At 30.3% G+C, this 19,285-nt stretch overlaps 2 protein-coding genes across 2 annotated transcripts; both read left to right on the forward strand.

Annotated features, from left to right (window-relative positions):
* Positions 1-3,971: 3,971 nt before the first annotated feature.
* LOC125841977 (uncharacterized) lies at positions 3,972-8,169 on the forward strand. The gene is made up of 2 exons (XM_049521165.1): positions 3,972-4,485; positions 7,812-8,169. The coding sequence occupies exons 1-2, from the start codon at positions 3,981-3,983 to the stop codon at positions 8,114-8,116; spliced, it is 810 nt and encodes a 269-aa protein (XP_049377122.1). The 5' UTR covers positions 3,972-3,980; the 3' UTR covers positions 8,117-8,169.
* A 4,365-nt stretch (positions 8,170-12,534) lies between these two features.
* Positions 12,535-18,718, forward strand: LOC125841930 (cytochrome b-c1 complex subunit 7). Its single transcript, XM_049521120.1, has 4 exons — positions 12,535-12,744; positions 14,268-14,425; positions 17,805-17,852; positions 18,379-18,718. The coding sequence occupies exons 1-4, from the start codon at positions 12,648-12,650 to the stop codon at positions 18,445-18,447; spliced, it is 372 nt and encodes a 123-aa protein (XP_049377077.1). The 5' UTR covers positions 12,535-12,647; the 3' UTR covers positions 18,448-18,718.
* Positions 18,719-19,285: the final 567 nt, after the last annotated feature.

A 19,285-nucleotide genomic window follows, 5' to 3' on the forward strand; every position in this document is an offset into this window, starting at 1 on the left:
TTCAATATGTTAAAAGACAGTTTTGAGCCTTTTCTGACTTGCAGCTGATTATTTAAAGATTATGCTTATAAGTAATGCGAATACATATAATCAATTTTTTGTCCTTATATTATTTTAGATAGATATAATGCTTTTACCAATAGTATTGATGGTCTTTTTTTGAGAGTTGATTTTGCATTTATGTCATTAATATCTGTTGTTTTCCTTGGAGAATTTATTAGCCAAACTTTTTCTATATGACTGTATATATCTTGCAAGTCAAGACTTTAAACTTGTTTTTTTCTTGTCATATTTTGATAAATTCAGCTATTTGATATTTTTTCCAATAATATTATGATGAAGTTAGTTTTATATATTTTTTACTATTTTTAATTTATTTATCATTATTATTATTATTATTATTATTAGTTTCAGTCTTTTGATGAAATACTATTTATCTATGTAGGATAATATAATATATCTAAAATTTAAAATAAATTTGTGCGAGTGCAATAATAAATGAGCATATATTGAGCGTTTTTTCTTAGAAAACAGTATATTTTAAACAAGTTTTAGATGTGAATCAGAATTTGTTGAACTCTAAAATAAATATTGATATAGTGTTAAAAAAAATTAAAAGAATGATATATGTAAATCAAAAGATGACTTGAAAACATGAAAAGCCTATAATTTATTTGAGGAAGAGGGTTGATTGAGTGGTTAGGCAGCAAGGAGGCGATAAAGGTCATGCTCAAGAGTCCCACGCAGTAGTACTAATTTCTTCGTTGCCCTATTCTTCACAAGACAAAAATAAGGGTGAAATCCAAATATATATAACATTATATCTATCAGAAATAAAAGTTGTCACGCTAAGCAAATTTTTGATAATTTCAAGCACTAATAATACATTAGATAGATGTAAAGGTTGACTAAGGTAGAATGACCAAAATGAGAAATTGTCAAACTTGTCCCATTATCAATACATAAAGTTTGGTAAGGTATTGTAATTGAGGGAAGTGTCATTGCAAAACATGTGTCTTCGTAAATATGGTAAAACTCGTTTGTATTTAACGGAGGAGTTATTCCTCAATATATAGAGATCATGTTACACAAATCTGTAGTTAAATACACACTCTCTAAGAGATATACTATCAACATGAGTTTTAATAGAGTAAAACTACTACAACAATGTACTATTATCTAATAAGTAAAACTACTACAACTCCGTACTATTATATTATCCTAACAATGTGATTTATGTGCACGTCTATAAAAGACATATTTTAAAGTCGTGATTATACATTGCACACATCCTTATATGTGCAATCAAATTCATCTGTCCACATTGAGGCTCGACTAAATCTGGATTTGCGTTCGAACCCGAGATCTCTTGGTTAAGAATGAAGGAGTACTTACCACTCCACCACAACTCTTATTGATCAGTTAAATTATTATTATTAACAAAGAAATGGAACTGTCTTTTAATGTTATGATAATATCCAATTATGTTAGATGTAAACTTAAATGATCGACACATGGGTATAATTCATTGTTTTTTAACATATATATTTCACTTCAATAGCATAACTACAAGCCAAAAAGAAGATATTGGTGAAAGAATATAATGCCCTTATCCTTTTTTTAATTCATTCTTATTCTATTGAAAAATACTGATGAATCTTCGTGTGTTTTAGAATTTGCATTTTCCTATTTCGACTATTATTATTTTTCTCTCTATCCCTTGTAGGGATTACAAATGGTGCAGTGCAGTGCGATGCCATGCGACGTAAATTTGCACTTCGCATAATCGTTAGGATTGTTTACGATTCGATTTGGATCAATTAATAATTTAAATCAAAATCAACCAATTTCGTAGGTTTTAAAATTATTAAAATCAAACTAAATATAATAATATATTTATCTATTTAACTGCTTTTGCTTTTGATGTAGTTGCTTGATTTTTACCAAACAGAAATATATATATTCTTTCTTTCCTTTTCTACTACTATTTTTTGACACTAAACGAACTAATAAAGTGATAAAAAAATATTTGGTGAATGACAACGTAACAGTTAAATGAACATGATCATATTAATCATGTTTTTTGGTTGAAAGTGAATTGAAATTTTTTGGGTTTGTGTTGAAGCCTATGTCAATTGCTCATTATTATATTTATATTTTTTTAAAATACAATCCACATTTCTAAACCAACAATTAGATCATTGTTCATCAAATCCTTCATCCTAAATTCTGGAAGAAAAAAATTTAAAAAAAAAAAAAAACTCCACAATGTTGGGTGATTCTTTTGTTTTATAAAGATTTTGGTTAAGGAATTTTGAAGATGGAAGAATAAGTGCCCATTTGTATTAGCTTATTTTTAGGTGCTTTTGACACTCAATTTTAAGAATTTATGTAGTAAAGTCATTAAACTCTGTTTAATATCAACAAAATCACTCAACTTAGACATTTGTATCAATAAGGCCACTCAACTCAATTTATCATTAAAAACATTAACATAAATAAATAAATTATTGTTTATGCCATGTAAATATATATGAACTCCATAAATAAATAAAATTAAAAAAAAGCATCAAGATTATTTTATGAATAAACTTACTTAGTAAAAATTATATTATGATAGTATTATATAATTAAAATGTATTATGATGAGCGTTTTCCTAAGAAAAAAAAAAAGATAGAAATTAAAAGACCCGTAAAAGATTGTCATGACAAATAATTGTGTAATACATCAATTTTATCATATAAAAAAATGATATAGACGTTGGCTTAATAACTGCAAGTATTAAATTATTGTAGTCATTGAATTATAAAAAAAAAATTGACGTCTTATAAAAAAAATTATTGCAGTCATAAGCCTATGATAATATCAATAATATTTATTGGAAGGATAACGTCCGTCATATACATGTTAAATTTTAAGTACATAATAATATTATTATATTTATTTCACTTGTTAAATTTATTCGTAAATATTTTTAGCTTTATTTATTTGTGGAGTTAATATTTACATATTTATTTTGTTGTGTCAATTTTTTTTATAATAAAATTAGTTGAGTGATTTTATTGATACAAAAGCCTAGGTTGAATGATTTTATTTATACAAAAGTTTAACGACTTTATTAGATAAATTCTTAAAGTTGAATGATTTTATTGATAGGCCTAAGTTGAATGTTTTGTTGATATAAAGTAAAGTTCAATAACTTTACTAGATAAATTCTCAAAGTTGAGTAATCTTTTGAGATATCAATTCCTCATTTTTATGCCAAAAAAGTTTTAAAACAACTCAAAAGCCAAAAGTAGTTTTGTCTACTTATGACTTTTAACTTTTGACTTATAAATAACTTTTTATTATAAGCATATCCAAAGAGACCCTAAGAAAAAAAGGTAAGATCAGAAGTGCACTTCTTCTTTCTTTTTTTTAGATTCTCCATCCAATGTTTTGTGTTTACATTAAAGCCCCGGCAAAATTTGAATATTGTATTGTAGGGCCTATTAAAAGATAACGCTCTCAATAGAATTTTCTCTGTACTAGAGGTCATTAGGAAAACATGATTGAATGACTATTTTAACTAATAATTGAAATTTAAATTATTTCAGATACAATTTTTTTTACTCAAGGAACATTTCGTATAATTTTTCATATTTATATCTATGCATATGGCTAAAACTCTATAAAATTTTAAGCATATAATGTACAATTTATATTACAGAAAAATTAGAAAATGGAATGAATAAAAGTGTATAAAGCAAAATTACTGATGGGACCTATACATGTTGCTTGTCTCACCCAAAGTAAAAAAAAAAATTGTGAACTCTATTCCATAAGTAAGAAGAAAACTTAGGCCATGCCTCTTCCACTACCCTTTAAAACACAACACAACACACGCCTTGTAGAATTCCTTTTTATCATTTCTGTTATATTCTAAAAAAAAATATTCTCAGATCTCTCCTACAGAAGAAGAAGAAAGGAAGGTGAGATAATGCTAAAGAGACAAGATTCATTAGTGGCATCAGCTCGCCGGCGAAGGACACCGCCGGGTGGAGAAAATCAGCATGTTGTGAAGTCTACTGGTTGCATGTCAGGCATTATTCAACTAATTTCCAAATACCAAAAAAAGACGAAACGCATTACCTCTGGAATCGGAAAGGAAGGTAAAGTAGCAATTGGGGAAAATGAAAAGAATGATGAGGGCAAGGTACCAAAAATCGAAGCAGATAAAAAGGAGCGGCCAATAGCGTTAGTGGCACGGCTGATGGGGCTGGAGGAAATAAAGTGCCTTCCGAGCCCTCATAGGAAGTCGAGTACAGAAGAGGTAAAGAGAAGGAAGCTTCTAGAAGACTTGGGCAAGTGCAATGACGATTTAGAGTCTATTCGCCAGATTCTAAACTCACTAAAAAGGGATAAGCAAATCAGCGATGCAGTGAAGCCAACGACTCCATTAACATTGTGCAACAAAATCGCCAAACCTAAACATAATCATAATGGTCAGTTTTCTTCTTCCATTTTTTACTTCTTTTACAATAATTTTGCATCTGTTCTATTTTTTTGGCGTATTTCCTCGAATTGACAAAAATCTCATATTGGTAGTTAATGATATAAATGTTCAGATTTAGGCAATTCTTCTTCCTTTCAACTTAGTTTTGAGAGTATTAGTTAGGTCCATGTCGCTGCAGCACTCATCTCACCTAGTATTGAGTAAAAAAAATAAGATGAGTGATTTCTTTATAAATTTGAGATAATACTCTTCTTTCTGAGTTAGTTTTTAGTAGGGGTGGACGTTCGGTTATTTGGTTTGATTTTATCAAATTTTAATTTGGTTTTTCAATTTTTGATTTTAGAAAGTGTGCACCGTATATTAAACCAAACTAATTTGGTTCGGTTCAGTTTTTTCTACTTCGGTTCGATTTAGTTCGGTGTTTTTTAAATTGGTTTTTCGGTGTGAATGAAAATAAAATAAGGATAAAGTATAAGATACTTAAAAATTTAAAACTATGTTAAGGAATGATGCGTATTACTGTGGAACACTTATTGTGCTAACTAAAAGACTATATTTGTCTTTATCAAGAACATTGTGCCTCCAACAATTTATCGAGAAAACAAGTATGAAGATGGTTCCTTTACATAATGTACATTGGTAGAAATATGTTTGAGTTTCTCTTGAAAATTAATATTTCAAGTTAAATATTGATTTGTACATTTGGTGTTACTTTTATTTGTTCATGAATGATTTAATTGTTGATTTAATTTTTAATTTTTAATTAAGAGAATGCCCATATATATATATATATATATAATATTTTTTAATTTTTAATTTTTTTAAAATAAAAGTTCGGTTTTTCGGTGTACCGAAGTTTTGAGACCCTTACACCGAACACCGAACCGAAGAACCGAACATCTGAAAAAATAACACCGACACCGAACCGAAAAATCGAATTAGTTCAGTTCGATTCGATTCGATTTAGTTTTTTGATTTTCCGGTATTTATGTCCACCCCTAATTTTTAGCCTAATTTTACATTTTCTCGATTTCTAATGCATGACGTTATCTTCATCTTATAAATATGTTCAAAATATACATTGGTACCTAAAGTGAAAATTTTAATATACCCCCGAAAAAATGAGTATTCCTTTTTTTAAAAAGTGAAAAACGAGTTTTCTCACCTTAGACATTTAAAAAAAGAGACTATAAATAAAATATATAGTATAAATTATTTTACGTAAAAGCAAATAACCACCTAAGCGATTGATATGCATGGTAAGTATTCTTTTTATAATCAATTCTTAAATGTTTGGAATGTAAGAACTGATGATAAAATTACGTACTTTTAATAAGAAACTCTTTAATTTACTTTTAAAGTAGAGACAATTAATTGCTATCATGTTTAACGTTGGCGTAGATCTTAAAGTGCTAAAGTAACGGAATGAATAATGATATGAGGACGAGCATGGACCATTTTCATCATTACTAGTATTACTTTTGGCATTCAAAGGAAACTTTCACTAGAAAAAAGAAAAGAAAAGTTAAACTAACGATTGTTTTATTATTATATATTATTGAAAACTTTGTTCAACTATTTAAGACACGATACATAAATGTGTCATTTTAACTTGATTTTATTTTATATTTATGATCTCCAACTTTGGGTGTGAACAAGTAGACACTTAAATGCGATGTGCGTTTATTTGTTCAATTTTATATAAATTTAAGTGTTTACTATAGGAAAAATTACAGAAATCTCACATTTTAGTTTACTTATTACCATTATCCCCTATAAGTTTTATAAATTTCCAAAATCCCTCATTTCGCGCATCAGATTAATGTATCAGCGCTTATATTATTGTATCTCGCGCATCAGATTAATGTATCAACGCTTATATTATTGTATCTCGCGCATCAGATTAATGCATCAGAGCTATATAAGTGCTGATACATGCGCGAGATACAATAATATAAGTGCTGATATATTAATTTGATGCGCGAAAATGAGGGATTTCTGTAATTATAAACTTTTAAGGGATAAATTGTAATTTTGCCTTTACAGTATGTGATTTCTGTAATTTGCCCTTTACTATATACCCTCAAAGTTAAAGATCATAAATGTAAATTAAGGTTAAATTAAATGACATATATTAGTATTATTTAATTGTATCTTACTTACCAAAGAATTAACCAAGAAAACAAAAAATTAATTATCTTTTGGTAACGGTCTCTAGATCTATCCATGGAATCTTTTGCCAAAAGCTTCATTTGTATGCCTCCACATAATAATATTAATAATAATTAGTCATGATTTGGTCAGAAAATGATGAAAAAGTGAAAATATGAAAAAGACATTCTACCCAAAAATATGAAAGTAAAAGCAAAAGTCTTATAGGTCCACTCTGCACTGTCTACACACTTTTTTTCTTCTTCATTGTTTTTATCAATATAATAACATGCTTTATGATAAGATGAGATTAGGGATTTAATAACTACTCTTTGAGACATGGATCGTTGTATTGCGATACTAGACTACGTACGGAGAAATGTTATTTGATAAATTTTATTGTATCGTATTGTTGATGGATTAAGGCAAGGGTGAAGGTAGACGGATTAAGGATGATTAAGAATAGTATAATCTTTGGAGAAATACATACGCAAGTAAGTTCTTTTGAAATATAAGTAGTTGATTATACTATGATGGGGGAGAAAATCTTAACGAAGATACTGAAGATGTATATGACGGACTTGATTGGGGTTGAGGGGTCGAGGTGAAGAATTGGGAGGATTTTTTATGGATAAACTTTCGAATAAGATATGCATATGAAAATTTAGACGGAAAGAAAAAGTTTACATGCATGCATGGTACATGAGATTTTGGACTCATGATGGTAAAACCCTATGGATAAATCTGTATGTTTGTTAGTAAAATCCAATACTTTGACATATGTTTGGGTTGTGACAAATATGATACTAGAGTTGATGGGACTTCCTTAGTACGATGGCGGGTAAATCTTTGCAAAGCACTGAGTCCCAAGTGGGGTGTTTGTACGTAGTGCCACTAATTAACCATGTGTCTGCTGATGAGAGTGGTCCAAGATCGATTGACATGCTTTGAGGCTTGCAAGCTTTTAAAAACTGGGTGCATTGGACACCTTAGACAAAATTATATATTACAATGGGACGAAAAGGGCGAATTTAGTATACATAAACTATGGTGCACGTGAACGCATGATCTCTCCGTAAAACTAGATATTTTATGTTTTAAATATTTGATATAAAATTATTTATTCTCCAAAAAGTAATTTTTGTATTTTCTTTGTTTTTGAAGGGCATGTTACACAACAAAGGATCAAGAGGCTAGAAGCATATGAACCAATTGATAAATTTACAAATAATGCACCATTATTATTTCACATGAAGCCAAAGTCATGTAGCAAAGGCATGATTCAAAGTGTAGAGGAAGTGTGGAATGAGAGTGAATGGGGAGAAAAGAGAGAGGCTGGGAGAATAGGGCTAATCTTACAAGATCAAATTTGCAGGGACTTAATTGAAGAGTTCCTCAAAGAAATGAATCTACTAATTTCCTATCGTTCTTTACCCTTTTTAGCATGTAGGAAAAGGCTTTTCTTCTAAATATCTCATATTATTTCTGTTTGGGTTTTTTGTCCTTTTATATATATACTAGACATCGGAGCCCGTGCTAGCACGAGCCCAATATGTATCATTTTTTGTTTCAATTTATGTGACAAAGACAAAATTAAAGAGTTAATCAAACTTTAATAGTAATTTAAAATAGTTTAAATTTTTAATTATTGTTAACTATGGTAAAAAAAAATTTATGTCTTTTAACATTCTAAATTGCTAATTATTGTTGTATAATTTGTAATATCTTTTACGCAATTTTGAAATAATAAAGGTTATTTCTTTTTACTCAATTTATGTGGTACTAATAAAATTTCGAGACTCAATCAATTTTTTTGTCTTTAAAATATTCTATTGTTAATTACTGTAAATTATTGTANAGAAAGTAGTTAATTAATGAATGAAGTACTCTCCCAATGAAATTAACTACTTGTAGATTTCCTAGGTTAGTCAAAGTAAATATATTTTCAAGACTAATTAATTAATCTATCAAGGGTATAATGGGTAAAATATGATAATTTATGCATAAATTTTATAAAATGACATATATTGTGGTCCAACTATTTTTAGAAAGGGTTGATATATAAAATGAGACGGAAGGAGTAATAAAGATCCATAGAAGTGAGAGGAGAGAGACAAATGACAACCGAAGATTGAAAAAGGAGAATTGGAAACAGTAGTCAAAGCACAAAGAGGTAAATATGTGTCAGCCTAGAAAGGAAAACAACAAAGGCTTAATATGTGTTAACATTACAGGAAAAGTGGTACTATTTACCAATAAGACAATGACTTGACATCAAATTATGGTACAATAAATATTACTTTTGTACAAGTATTTGTTGCTGTGTTCGTCCTTTAGAAGTGTCACTTCTAAATAAGAGTAATATATATATATATATTGAAATAGTTGATCTTCATTGCTATTATTATATATATACTTACAGTAAGAGACTGAGAAAAAGGATTTGGCTTATTACTCTTATTTTGTTTTGCACCATTTCATTTCTATATGATATACAATACAATACCATTAATTGTCTACTATATATATGTCTATTTTTGTTACACTTAATGTTTGAATATGTGAAAAGGACATTTGATAATGAATTTATGGGCAACATTGGACTGGTTATCAATATTTCCCAAATGAATTTAATCAGAACGTACGCCTAAGCTATTTGAATCCATAAGTGAGTAAATTAATATGAAATCAAGGACAAGAAGCTACCATAATTCAACCAATTAAGGAATTACAATAATTTAACTAATTAAGTGGATTGCTTTGGGAGGGGATTCTCTTCTTGGATCGGAGTTGCGACATTGATGCGGTCGCATGGAGGAGATGCTGCATTGATGGGCCATTGTTGTTAGATCCGAAAATAATGTGAAAGCTATCAAAGCAAACCTCAAAAGATCATGAGTACAAGACAAGCGAGAAATATACCAAAAGACACAAAGATTTAATGTGGTTCGGTCAATCGACCTACGTCCACAAAGGAGATGAGAAATCCACTATATTAATATGAGAATATAAAATATAGAGAGAAATAACATCAACCAATTCACTCAGAATACAAGGAGGTTCATACAATTGATAACGTATCACTTGTAACCCACAAATTTTCCCTCTAACCGAAATTCTCAAAACTCCTGAAACTACATTATGAATGCTGATTAAGTTAGAAGGAACAAACCTAGAGTAAACTTTCAAAAAGAAGGTAAACAAACAGAATGACCACAAAATGATAAAAACATTCACCTATGGGAGATAAATTTCAAGAATTGCAGAAGAGAGATCCCAAAGAGCTAATGACTCAACTTCTATCAAGAAAAAACATGTGAGATTTAATTATTCCTCTTTGAGGCCGTTTTAAATATTCAGTTTTTCAAATGATTTTAACTACAAATTCATACTAATAAATTTCAAATGCAATAAAAAAAGTTTAAATAAAAACTTAAAGATTTTACATAGATCATGTGGAAAGGAATATGAAAATTTTCACTACAAATTCATACTAATAATTTCAAATGCAACAAAAAAGTTCAAATAAAAACTTAAAAGATGTTATATTGATCATGTGAAAAGGAATAATTATGAAATGCATGTCGTTATGTGTATATTCATTTGATAAATGTTGATAATAACATAAAGAAATAATAGCTAAAGATCATAAGTTAGCATGCAATCTAGTATTGTAAACATTGGGCAAATCCTCTTGCACATATTCTCAACTGTCTCTGTGATATTCAAAGGGATTGTCTTATCGATTTGAAATATCATATTAGTGTGATTGACTTTGTAGTTAAAAACGGTTAACATGTTTTTATACTTAAGTGTTTGTATTTCAAAGCTTCAAAAGGAGTTTTTGGTCACCAACATTAATCCTCAACTATACTCTATGTTTAAACCACATCTTTGCACTATCACAATGAACAAAAAAACATTCCTCAATTATCTTAAAAATGGCAAGATTCATCCTTCAATTAGTTTTTGACAAAAAAAAAAACTAACAGTTGATCAATCCACAAGTCCCCCATTTTGTTTGCTTCAATTCTTATCTTAGCTTATAGTAGTAATAGACAATCCTAACTAAACAGGATGAGCTAGGAAGAGAGGTTTTCATCCTCAACTTCACAATAGCAGTCAGGATGTTCCCATAAAAAGTGAGTAAAATATTTCGAGTAAATTATTTTTCGCCCTATGTAATTACTGATCACATAAGCAACAGTATATTATAAGAAAAAAATGTATAATTTTCTCTTTATTTCCTAGTCAACAAGGGAATTTGAAGTATGAAGGTAGTCTATTTTAATTTTATTTTTGGTGTAAATTTTATAAACACTAGTTACTGTATTTTTAAAAAGATAAAAATAACATAACATATTTAGATATTATGTAAAAAAAAATATTCGTTTTGTTCCATTTATGTGACACTTTTAGCTTCTTAAGATTCAAACTATGTGAACTTTTTATAAATATTTTACTATGTATTTTTCATCATATTGACATGAGAAGAATTGCAACTTTAATATGTTAAAAACGTCACATGTTTATCCATAGTTAATTCTAACTTCATTTACATGAAAGGAAATTAGTTTAACCGTTAGTTGCTATCAAGAAAAAAAATGGAAGGGTGAATCTGGCCATTTTTAGGATAGTTAATTTTTTGCTCATTGTGATAGTAAGAAAATGTTGTTTAAATTTAAAATATATTTAAGGGATGTTTTTAGCCAAACACTCCTTCAAAAGCATTACTTATATCAGAGTATTTGGAGTACAAAAAGATATCATCAAAGAGAAAATAGAATATTGATCCACCATATTTTGACACTTCATATATCGAAATCAAGATAACGTGGAAGCCATTGAAAATTTGTTCCAAAGCAATTCTCTAACATAATATTACTTATTAATATTGTCTAGTAGTTATACATAATATACCTCTTGAACTGGTGAATGATTTACAATATTATGTCAACAGTAAATTGATATAGTCTGACAATCAAAAGTAAATTCTTAGTTTAGCTGCAATAGTATTTATACTAAACAAAATAAAGTGTTCTTTTTCCCACCTTCTCTCACACAGAGTCATTATTTCTAGTAAATATATATTAAAAAAAACAATTGAACATTTCATATATAAAATTATGGACAAAATCAATGTTAAAAAATAGACAATAGTTTGAAGGATGACAAAAAGTGCACTAATATTGCAAACATAAGGAATTATTTGTGTTCCAAGTAAAAACACAAAAATAATTTTGAGACTTAACTCAAAAATAAAAGATTATTTTGGGCTTTTACACATATTGTAAGTTGAGCGTATATTATTGTATATCAAATTTTTCAATATTGCTAGCAAAAGGAGAGAAAAATAACGCAAATCACACTCTTATTAGTAGTAAATACTAGTTGAAACAATAGTTTCTAAAATTACATTTTCTGTCAATTAATTGTTACAGCTACATATATCTGAAGGCTTAGATATAAGCGAGTCAAATTAGGTGTAGTTCATTTTAAATGCATGATATACAAAGCATGATTCTTATGTATTTGGAATACCAATTTCTCGCTCATCTTTCTCTTCTCGTGCTCGCCTCTCTCCCTCTCTTTTCCCTTTCCTACTATGTATCTGAATTCCACAATTTCATGTATATGTGTTTCCAATATTAATTTCATGTATTTGCGTATCCTAAAACAATTTCATCCTGTATATTCATTATCAAATACAATATATCTAAAGCAAATTAAACACAACATATTAGAATCAAATATATGTATCTTTGATATCGCATATAATAACAAATCTTGAGATACTTTTAGACCTAAAGATAAAAAGAGTATTATTTATAAGTCAATTCCATCCCTTAGGAAGGTAATATTGTTTTTCTTTGGGTAAAAGCGTCAAAGCACCCAAGAGCGCCCGAGTATATATAGGCCCAGACCTAAGTCGTTACCAGAAAAAGAAAATCCCTAATCTTTAATCGTAGAGAGAAACTGTGTTTGTGTTAGCGATTGAAAATGGCATCGTCGTTCTCCAGATGGCTCGTGGATCCGAAGAAGAACCCTCTCGCCGCCATCCACATGAAAACCCTCTCCTCTCGCCTCCGTAATTACGGTATGTAGATCTATTCATTTCTATTGCCAATCATGTTCTAATAAAATTGGTTTGGATTTAAGCGATTGTTGTATATTTTATTGAAATTGAATCAGCACAGTGATTGCTAATGTAACTGATTTAGCTGAAAATGATAGTGATGATTAGATCTTGTAAAAGATTCCAAACTGAAAAGGTGAATCTATCTCCGATTTTCTATGTTGCATATGTATGTCACAGTTTAAAAATTGTTCAGAGTCTATTATGAATCACGCAGATATAATAGGTGATTAGGCACCCAAGGGGTGTGACCTAGTGGTCAATCAAGTGGGTGAGGACTATGAGGTCTCGAGTCAAAATGAAGACAAAAACATTTGATTCTTCTTATGTGTCGAAGTCTTGGTGGACAGAGTTACCTGGTATCTATTGTAAGTGGGAGGTGATGGGTATCTCGTGAAATTAGTCTAGTTGTGTGAAAGCTAGTCTGGACACCACCATCATTAATGAAGAAAAATTAAAAAATAGGTGATTTATTCCCATTTTCCGAAGCTTGGGTGGCTATAGTTATCTGGTACCCTTGCTTCTAGGAGGTAGCAAGTTGGACTGTAGTCACTGTACTACTACTACAATAAAAGTAGTTTAGTTTCTTTCCCTTTAAGGCCATCATGTGTTTTGAATTGCTTATCGATTCTATATATTGATGCATTCTAGCATTAGGGCTGTTTACTGATGGACTTGTACTTCCCAAAATAGTAATCTTGGTATATTTTCCTTGGATTTACCCTCACTACATATGTTTATAACCATTTGATTTTGTTCTGATTTTATTTTCTTTGGTCCAGCTTGCTTATTTAATGTACTTTATCAATTTCTATGATAATTTCTTTTTCATCTGCATAAATACATATTCTAGCATTTGGTTATTGGTATTTATTGATCTATACTTTCTTGTATACAAACTTTCACAGCTATATCATTATTCCAAGTGTTTGATTTAAGTTTTGACCCAGTAGTTAAAGTTGAATGTTTAAATTCCATCCGTATATGGTTTCTGTCCAACGTAGATGATGGTATTCTCCTTGCTATGTGTGTGCTTGAGACTTGAGAGTGTCAATTAACACTACCTTGTAATAATTACATCCGTACCATTTGTCAGAATTGTAAAAAATGTATCACCATTTCAGCTATCTTGACAGCAATCAAGTTTGGTGCAAAAGCAAAAATCTTTATCGCTTGTTTTCTCCAACCAAAAGTTATTAGGAATCCTGTTTAAAATTAAGGGGTTGGGAGAGTTTTTTGTGTTGTTTTTTCTGCAAAAAGAATCATTTTACAGTCTCATTCCAAAGACTTTTGATGCATACTTCAGCAACTTAAATAGATAAATGAATAAAACAAATAAAAGCAAGTACACAAAAGAGAAGGAAAGAGCGTTTAGTAATATCATCATTTCAATTATTCTGATTGAGTTACAGTATCACCTATGTTCTTATGCTTTTGAGCTGCTTGTTAACTTTTCATTATGTTATTTTTTTCTGTGAAACAAGGGCTCCGATATGATGATTTATATGATCCGATGTATGATTTGGACGTGAAGGAAGCTCTTAATCGCCTTCCGAGGGAGATTGTTGATGCCAGAAACCAGCGCCTTCTGCGTGCCATGGACCTCTCCATGAAGCACCAGTACCTCCCAGAGGATCTTCAGGTACGTAATAGAATTCCATATTATGCTACACTAAGATAAATTGACTTATATGTAATTTCCCCATGTGAAGCATTGGTGCACCTGGTAATGTAAATGGTAACAATCGAAGAACACTTTGGGTGCTCTGTGCTTTTTTCCCCTCTTCTTTACTTTGCTGCCTTCTTTCATTTGCTTATTTTGTTCTTGTCACCAAAAGAGATGTACTGACAAATGCTAGGAGTTGACAAAGCAAGCTAAAGCAAAAAATTTACTTGGAATCATGTGAAGGCGGTGATGTTGCATCTATAGTCATTTGGCCAAGATTGTGGGAGACGAAACGTGCTTATTTTAAAATCATGTGTTTGACCAAAGATGTTCTGGGGAGTAGCATTAGTTGTTTTTTAGAAGCTAATAATGTACCTTTTTTCCTTAAGTACTTTTTTCAAAAAGTTTATTTGAGAAAAAATACACTAGTAGCACTTTTATGAAGCTTGGCCAAACCCTAATTGTTGCCTATAAGTGTTTTTTGAATTTTTTGGCTGAACACAAATTGTTTCTTCATCAAAAGCACTTTCCAATATAAGCTTATTTTTAGAAGTTTAGCCAAAATAGACTATTAGTTAATTCATATAAAAGAAGGCCTTTCTTTAACTAATACACAACAGTAGCCACTATTGATGATTAAACTCTTGGGAATCATACCTTGATAGCTCTTTTATGTGCGGTTGAATGGTTTTAACTTAGTGAGCGTCGTAATATTCTTTAGGCCATGTATTAGATATAAAATTGTTGTTGTGTGTCATTTCAAATAAAAGATAAACTTTATTGTTGTATGTTATGTTGGGTTCTTTTAATTTAGGTTTATTGGATTACTAAGGGCATCTCCAACCAAACACCAAATTTTACACCAAATCCTATTTTGGTGTAAAATTTGGAGATTTTCCTCTCAACCCGATACTAAATTTCATACTATTAGGCCATCTCCAACCCAAACACCAAATTTTACAACTCCAATGCATTGCACTAAAAAAAATATTCCGTTTGTACTCTTCTCTCTCCTAAATATTGTATTATTATTTTTATTTCATTTATATTTTTGTGTTTCTTAAAACAAATCCTTTCTTCTTCATTTTTTTTACACATTCACCCTATTTAATTCATATTCTCCTCTTTTATTATCATTTAATATTAATATATAAATATATATATATATAAATATACGAAAATTAAATTATAAAAATAATACACCAAAATTAAGATTTAAAATTAATATTATTAAATATTACATAAAAAATAATAGTATGTTAGGGACTTAATTAAAAACATACAATTTATAATATGTTAAATTAAAAGTGTTGTACAATAAAAATAAGTAAAAAACAATCTTGGATATAATTGGTGTTTGATGAATAGTGTTACACCAAATTTGGTGTAACACTATCCACACACTATAATAGTGTGAAATTTAGGGGTCGTTTGGTAGTTGGATAAGAAACAAGTTATTCATGTATTAATTTCCTCTTAATTTATATGATATTTGGTAGGTAAATAGAAATTAAGTTATTCATGTATAAAATTAATACGACGTTTGGTTGATAATTTAGAAATTCGCAAAAGTAATACTTGTTTAAGTTATGAGAGAATCTATATATTATTTTATGCAGGATAGAAGAAGGAATTAATCATTCATGTATATACATGAATAACTAATCATTGCATAATTAATACTTGCATAAAATAATACATAGATTTCCTCATAACTAATTCCTACATTTCTAATGCATGAATAACTGTAACCAACTACCAAATGATCCCTTAGTGTTGGCTTGGAGATGAAAAACATCAAATATTACGCCAAAATAGGATTTGGCGATGGGTTGGAGAGCATCTCCAACCCGTAACACCAAATTTTACACTAAAATAGTGGAGAGAGAAGAATATAATACAAAATATTTATACAACATTTTTGAAAAAATAATAATATAATATTGAAGAGAGAGAAGAATATAATACAAATATTCTTTTTTAGTGTAGTGCATTGGAGTTGGTTTACACTAAAATGTTGTCAACACCAGTGTAAAATTTGGTGTTCTGAGTTTGTTAACTATCCTATTCTTTATTTGCAATAATTAAATTATAAGGTAAGAAAATTATCTTCGAGATCTTCTGTTCCATTAGAGAGAAACTATTAGCAATTAGATTTCATTGTTTGATTGGTGACAGGAGGGTAATGAGAGTGTTGTCAATGTATTTTTTAAGGTGAACTTGTAGATGGAGGAAGTAGAGGTGGTGTAATCATATTAGCAGGTTTTCTTCCACCTCCATAGGCTTGGACTCAGAAGTCCCAACCATTAATTAACTGCCAACAATGGGGGTGAATGGAAGGCGTTTGCCCCCGATTCTATATGTGGATCGAATTGCTAGACAAACATGAGTTTAGTTAGTCGATTTATTAGTGACCAAGACTTCCTAATCAAATAAGCACTTTCGCAAAGTTCACCTTCCTGCATTTAAAACAGGACCCCCAAACCCCACACTCAGAAAAAAAAATTAAAAAAAATCAACCCCCCAAAAAAGAGGACCGACAAAAAATGGGAGGTAAAGGAAACATGAAGATTGGAATTCTTCTTTGACCCTTTCTTGCCTCTTTTTCAGTTCCCCATTTATCCATTACTACCTTATATGCCAACTATTGAGCATCAGCAGCATGGTTTACTGTGTGTCAAGAGGAATTAGCTAATTTAGATGAGCCCTCATTATGTTGTTTATAAAAAACCTTTACTAATCATGATTTTCCGTCTGAACTCTTCTCAAGCCAATTAACAAAAATAATAAGTATCAGAAATTTCTATCTTCTACTGCTATATAGATTTATGACAAGGCTAAAGTACTCCTAAAAAGCCGTCCTAAAAAATGTACTAACATGACTAAAACATATATTCCCTGACTAATTGTTATAGCCTTGTGGATATTTTTCTTTATTATATCCCATCTTTTGGAATCTGTGGAACTTGTTTGGGTTTGTGGCATAGTTATTTTTGTTGGTTTATACCCTTTTTTTTTTTTTGCCAAGTTTGCATGGATTCAAAGAGTGTAGGTCTTTTGAGACAACTTACTTTCATGGGATTTTAAGTCTACCTAGTCTCCTTTTAACATCTTCATTCACCATGGCTTTACACTTTCAAAGGCAATTGAACCATCTCAAGTGTAGGTCTTTTGAGACAACTTCCATGTGTTTTTTGGGATTGTTTTGATTTGAGGAGCAGGGAGCAGTTGATTATAACCATCCATTGGGTTGGGAAACTTATGATTGTTCCTTATTCTAATATTAACTGAACTAGATGCTGATGTCGGTATTTAACTTGTTCAGTATTCATCAAGTTTTAACTAACTCTTGCAGGCAATGCAAACACCATTTAGGAGCTATCTTCAGGAAATGCTGGCTCTTGTAAGTTTCCATTTTCTATTTCTGGTTTCAGCTCTGGATGGTTCAGTTGTGTTTCCAGTTTTTTCATGAGAATACATCACTACTCATCATGTCAACTAGAGGCATCATATGATCATCGATCTCTTAATTGAGTTTAAAGCTTACCGTTATTTGTATCTGCTTCCAATGGTCACTTTTCTGGTCCCTGTATGTGCCTTAAATTTTCTTGTGATCCATGTGCCTAGAGTAAAAGTGGCCTTGTTTTTTGTTTGGTGGAGCCACTTTCCATCTTCTTCTCTGCCTTAATTGTTTCATTTTCAGTAACTGAAAAATATGCATGTGAAACATTGACTTGCTGCCAAGTTTTTTCTTTTCCTTTTTTGGTTGACATGTTGTTGCTTAGTCCATACTGTACATCTGCTATGGCTCTATGATCACTGTAGATTCAGGACGATTATACCCCATGTTCATTTGCTGACTTATATTCCTAGAGCTTAATGCCCTAACTAGAGTGGTCATTAATGCACTTGGTTTATATAATTTGCAGGTTAAAAGGGAGAGTGCAGAACGTGAGGCTTTGGGAGCATTGCCTCTTTATCAGCGTACACTCCCTTAAAGAAATCGCATCTCCCTTCAAACTTTTTCCATTGAGAATAACTACTGTACTGGTTGTAGATCTCCGTGGCGGAGATAGAAATAACAGGATGTTTGTTTGCTTCTATGATCCAATACTTCAAGTTAGTCATCCTGTGGGCTTTATCATTGTAAACCTATATTTTTTCATATGGGACGTGCATTTTCACTAGAACTCCCATATTGCTCTGGTTTGCCAGGTTTCATTGGTATTTCTGAGTATTATATACATCCTGGAACGTAATTTTTTGCTTTACCTTCTCATTTTGTTTTAGTACATGCATTGTGGATTTGTCGTAAAAAAAAAAATCACAACTTTGTCTTTGTGACAGGTTCGATTAAAGGTTTTGCCAAATACAATAGCGAGTTATTTTTGATGGATTGGTTGTGAGGGTAGTGGCCATGTCTCACAAGTAAAGTTTACTCCAAATTTAGATATTATAACTTTTCACTTGCCCACTTTGTAGGCTTTACTCGTTCCCATCCCCCCCAGCACCCTTTCCTCTTACCTCGATGACTCATTAAGTTAAATGCTAAATATAGAAATGTGTCTTTTTTAGGATGAACTAAAAAACAAAATCAGTAATAATAATTAGAGTAGAGGGGGTATTGAATAAAATTTTAAAAATGAATTTTGAGTGGAAAGAAATGGAGAAGCAAAAGAAAAGAATTCGCAGAAGAAAGAAAAGATTGTTGCCTCTTCTCCAGTGTATGCATGCTTTGATGTTAATGATATCTGGAAAGTGTTTGAGATGAATCAAACGTGAATTTAATATTTAAACTAAACTTTATGGGTATAGTTATAAAGATTTTTAGCCATA

This window comes from Solanum stenotomum, chromosome 10 (genome assembly GCF_019186545.1).
Source record: "Solanum stenotomum isolate F172 chromosome 10, ASM1918654v1, whole genome shotgun sequence".
NCBI lineage: Eukaryota > Viridiplantae > Streptophyta > Magnoliopsida > Solanales > Solanaceae > Solanum > Solanum stenotomum.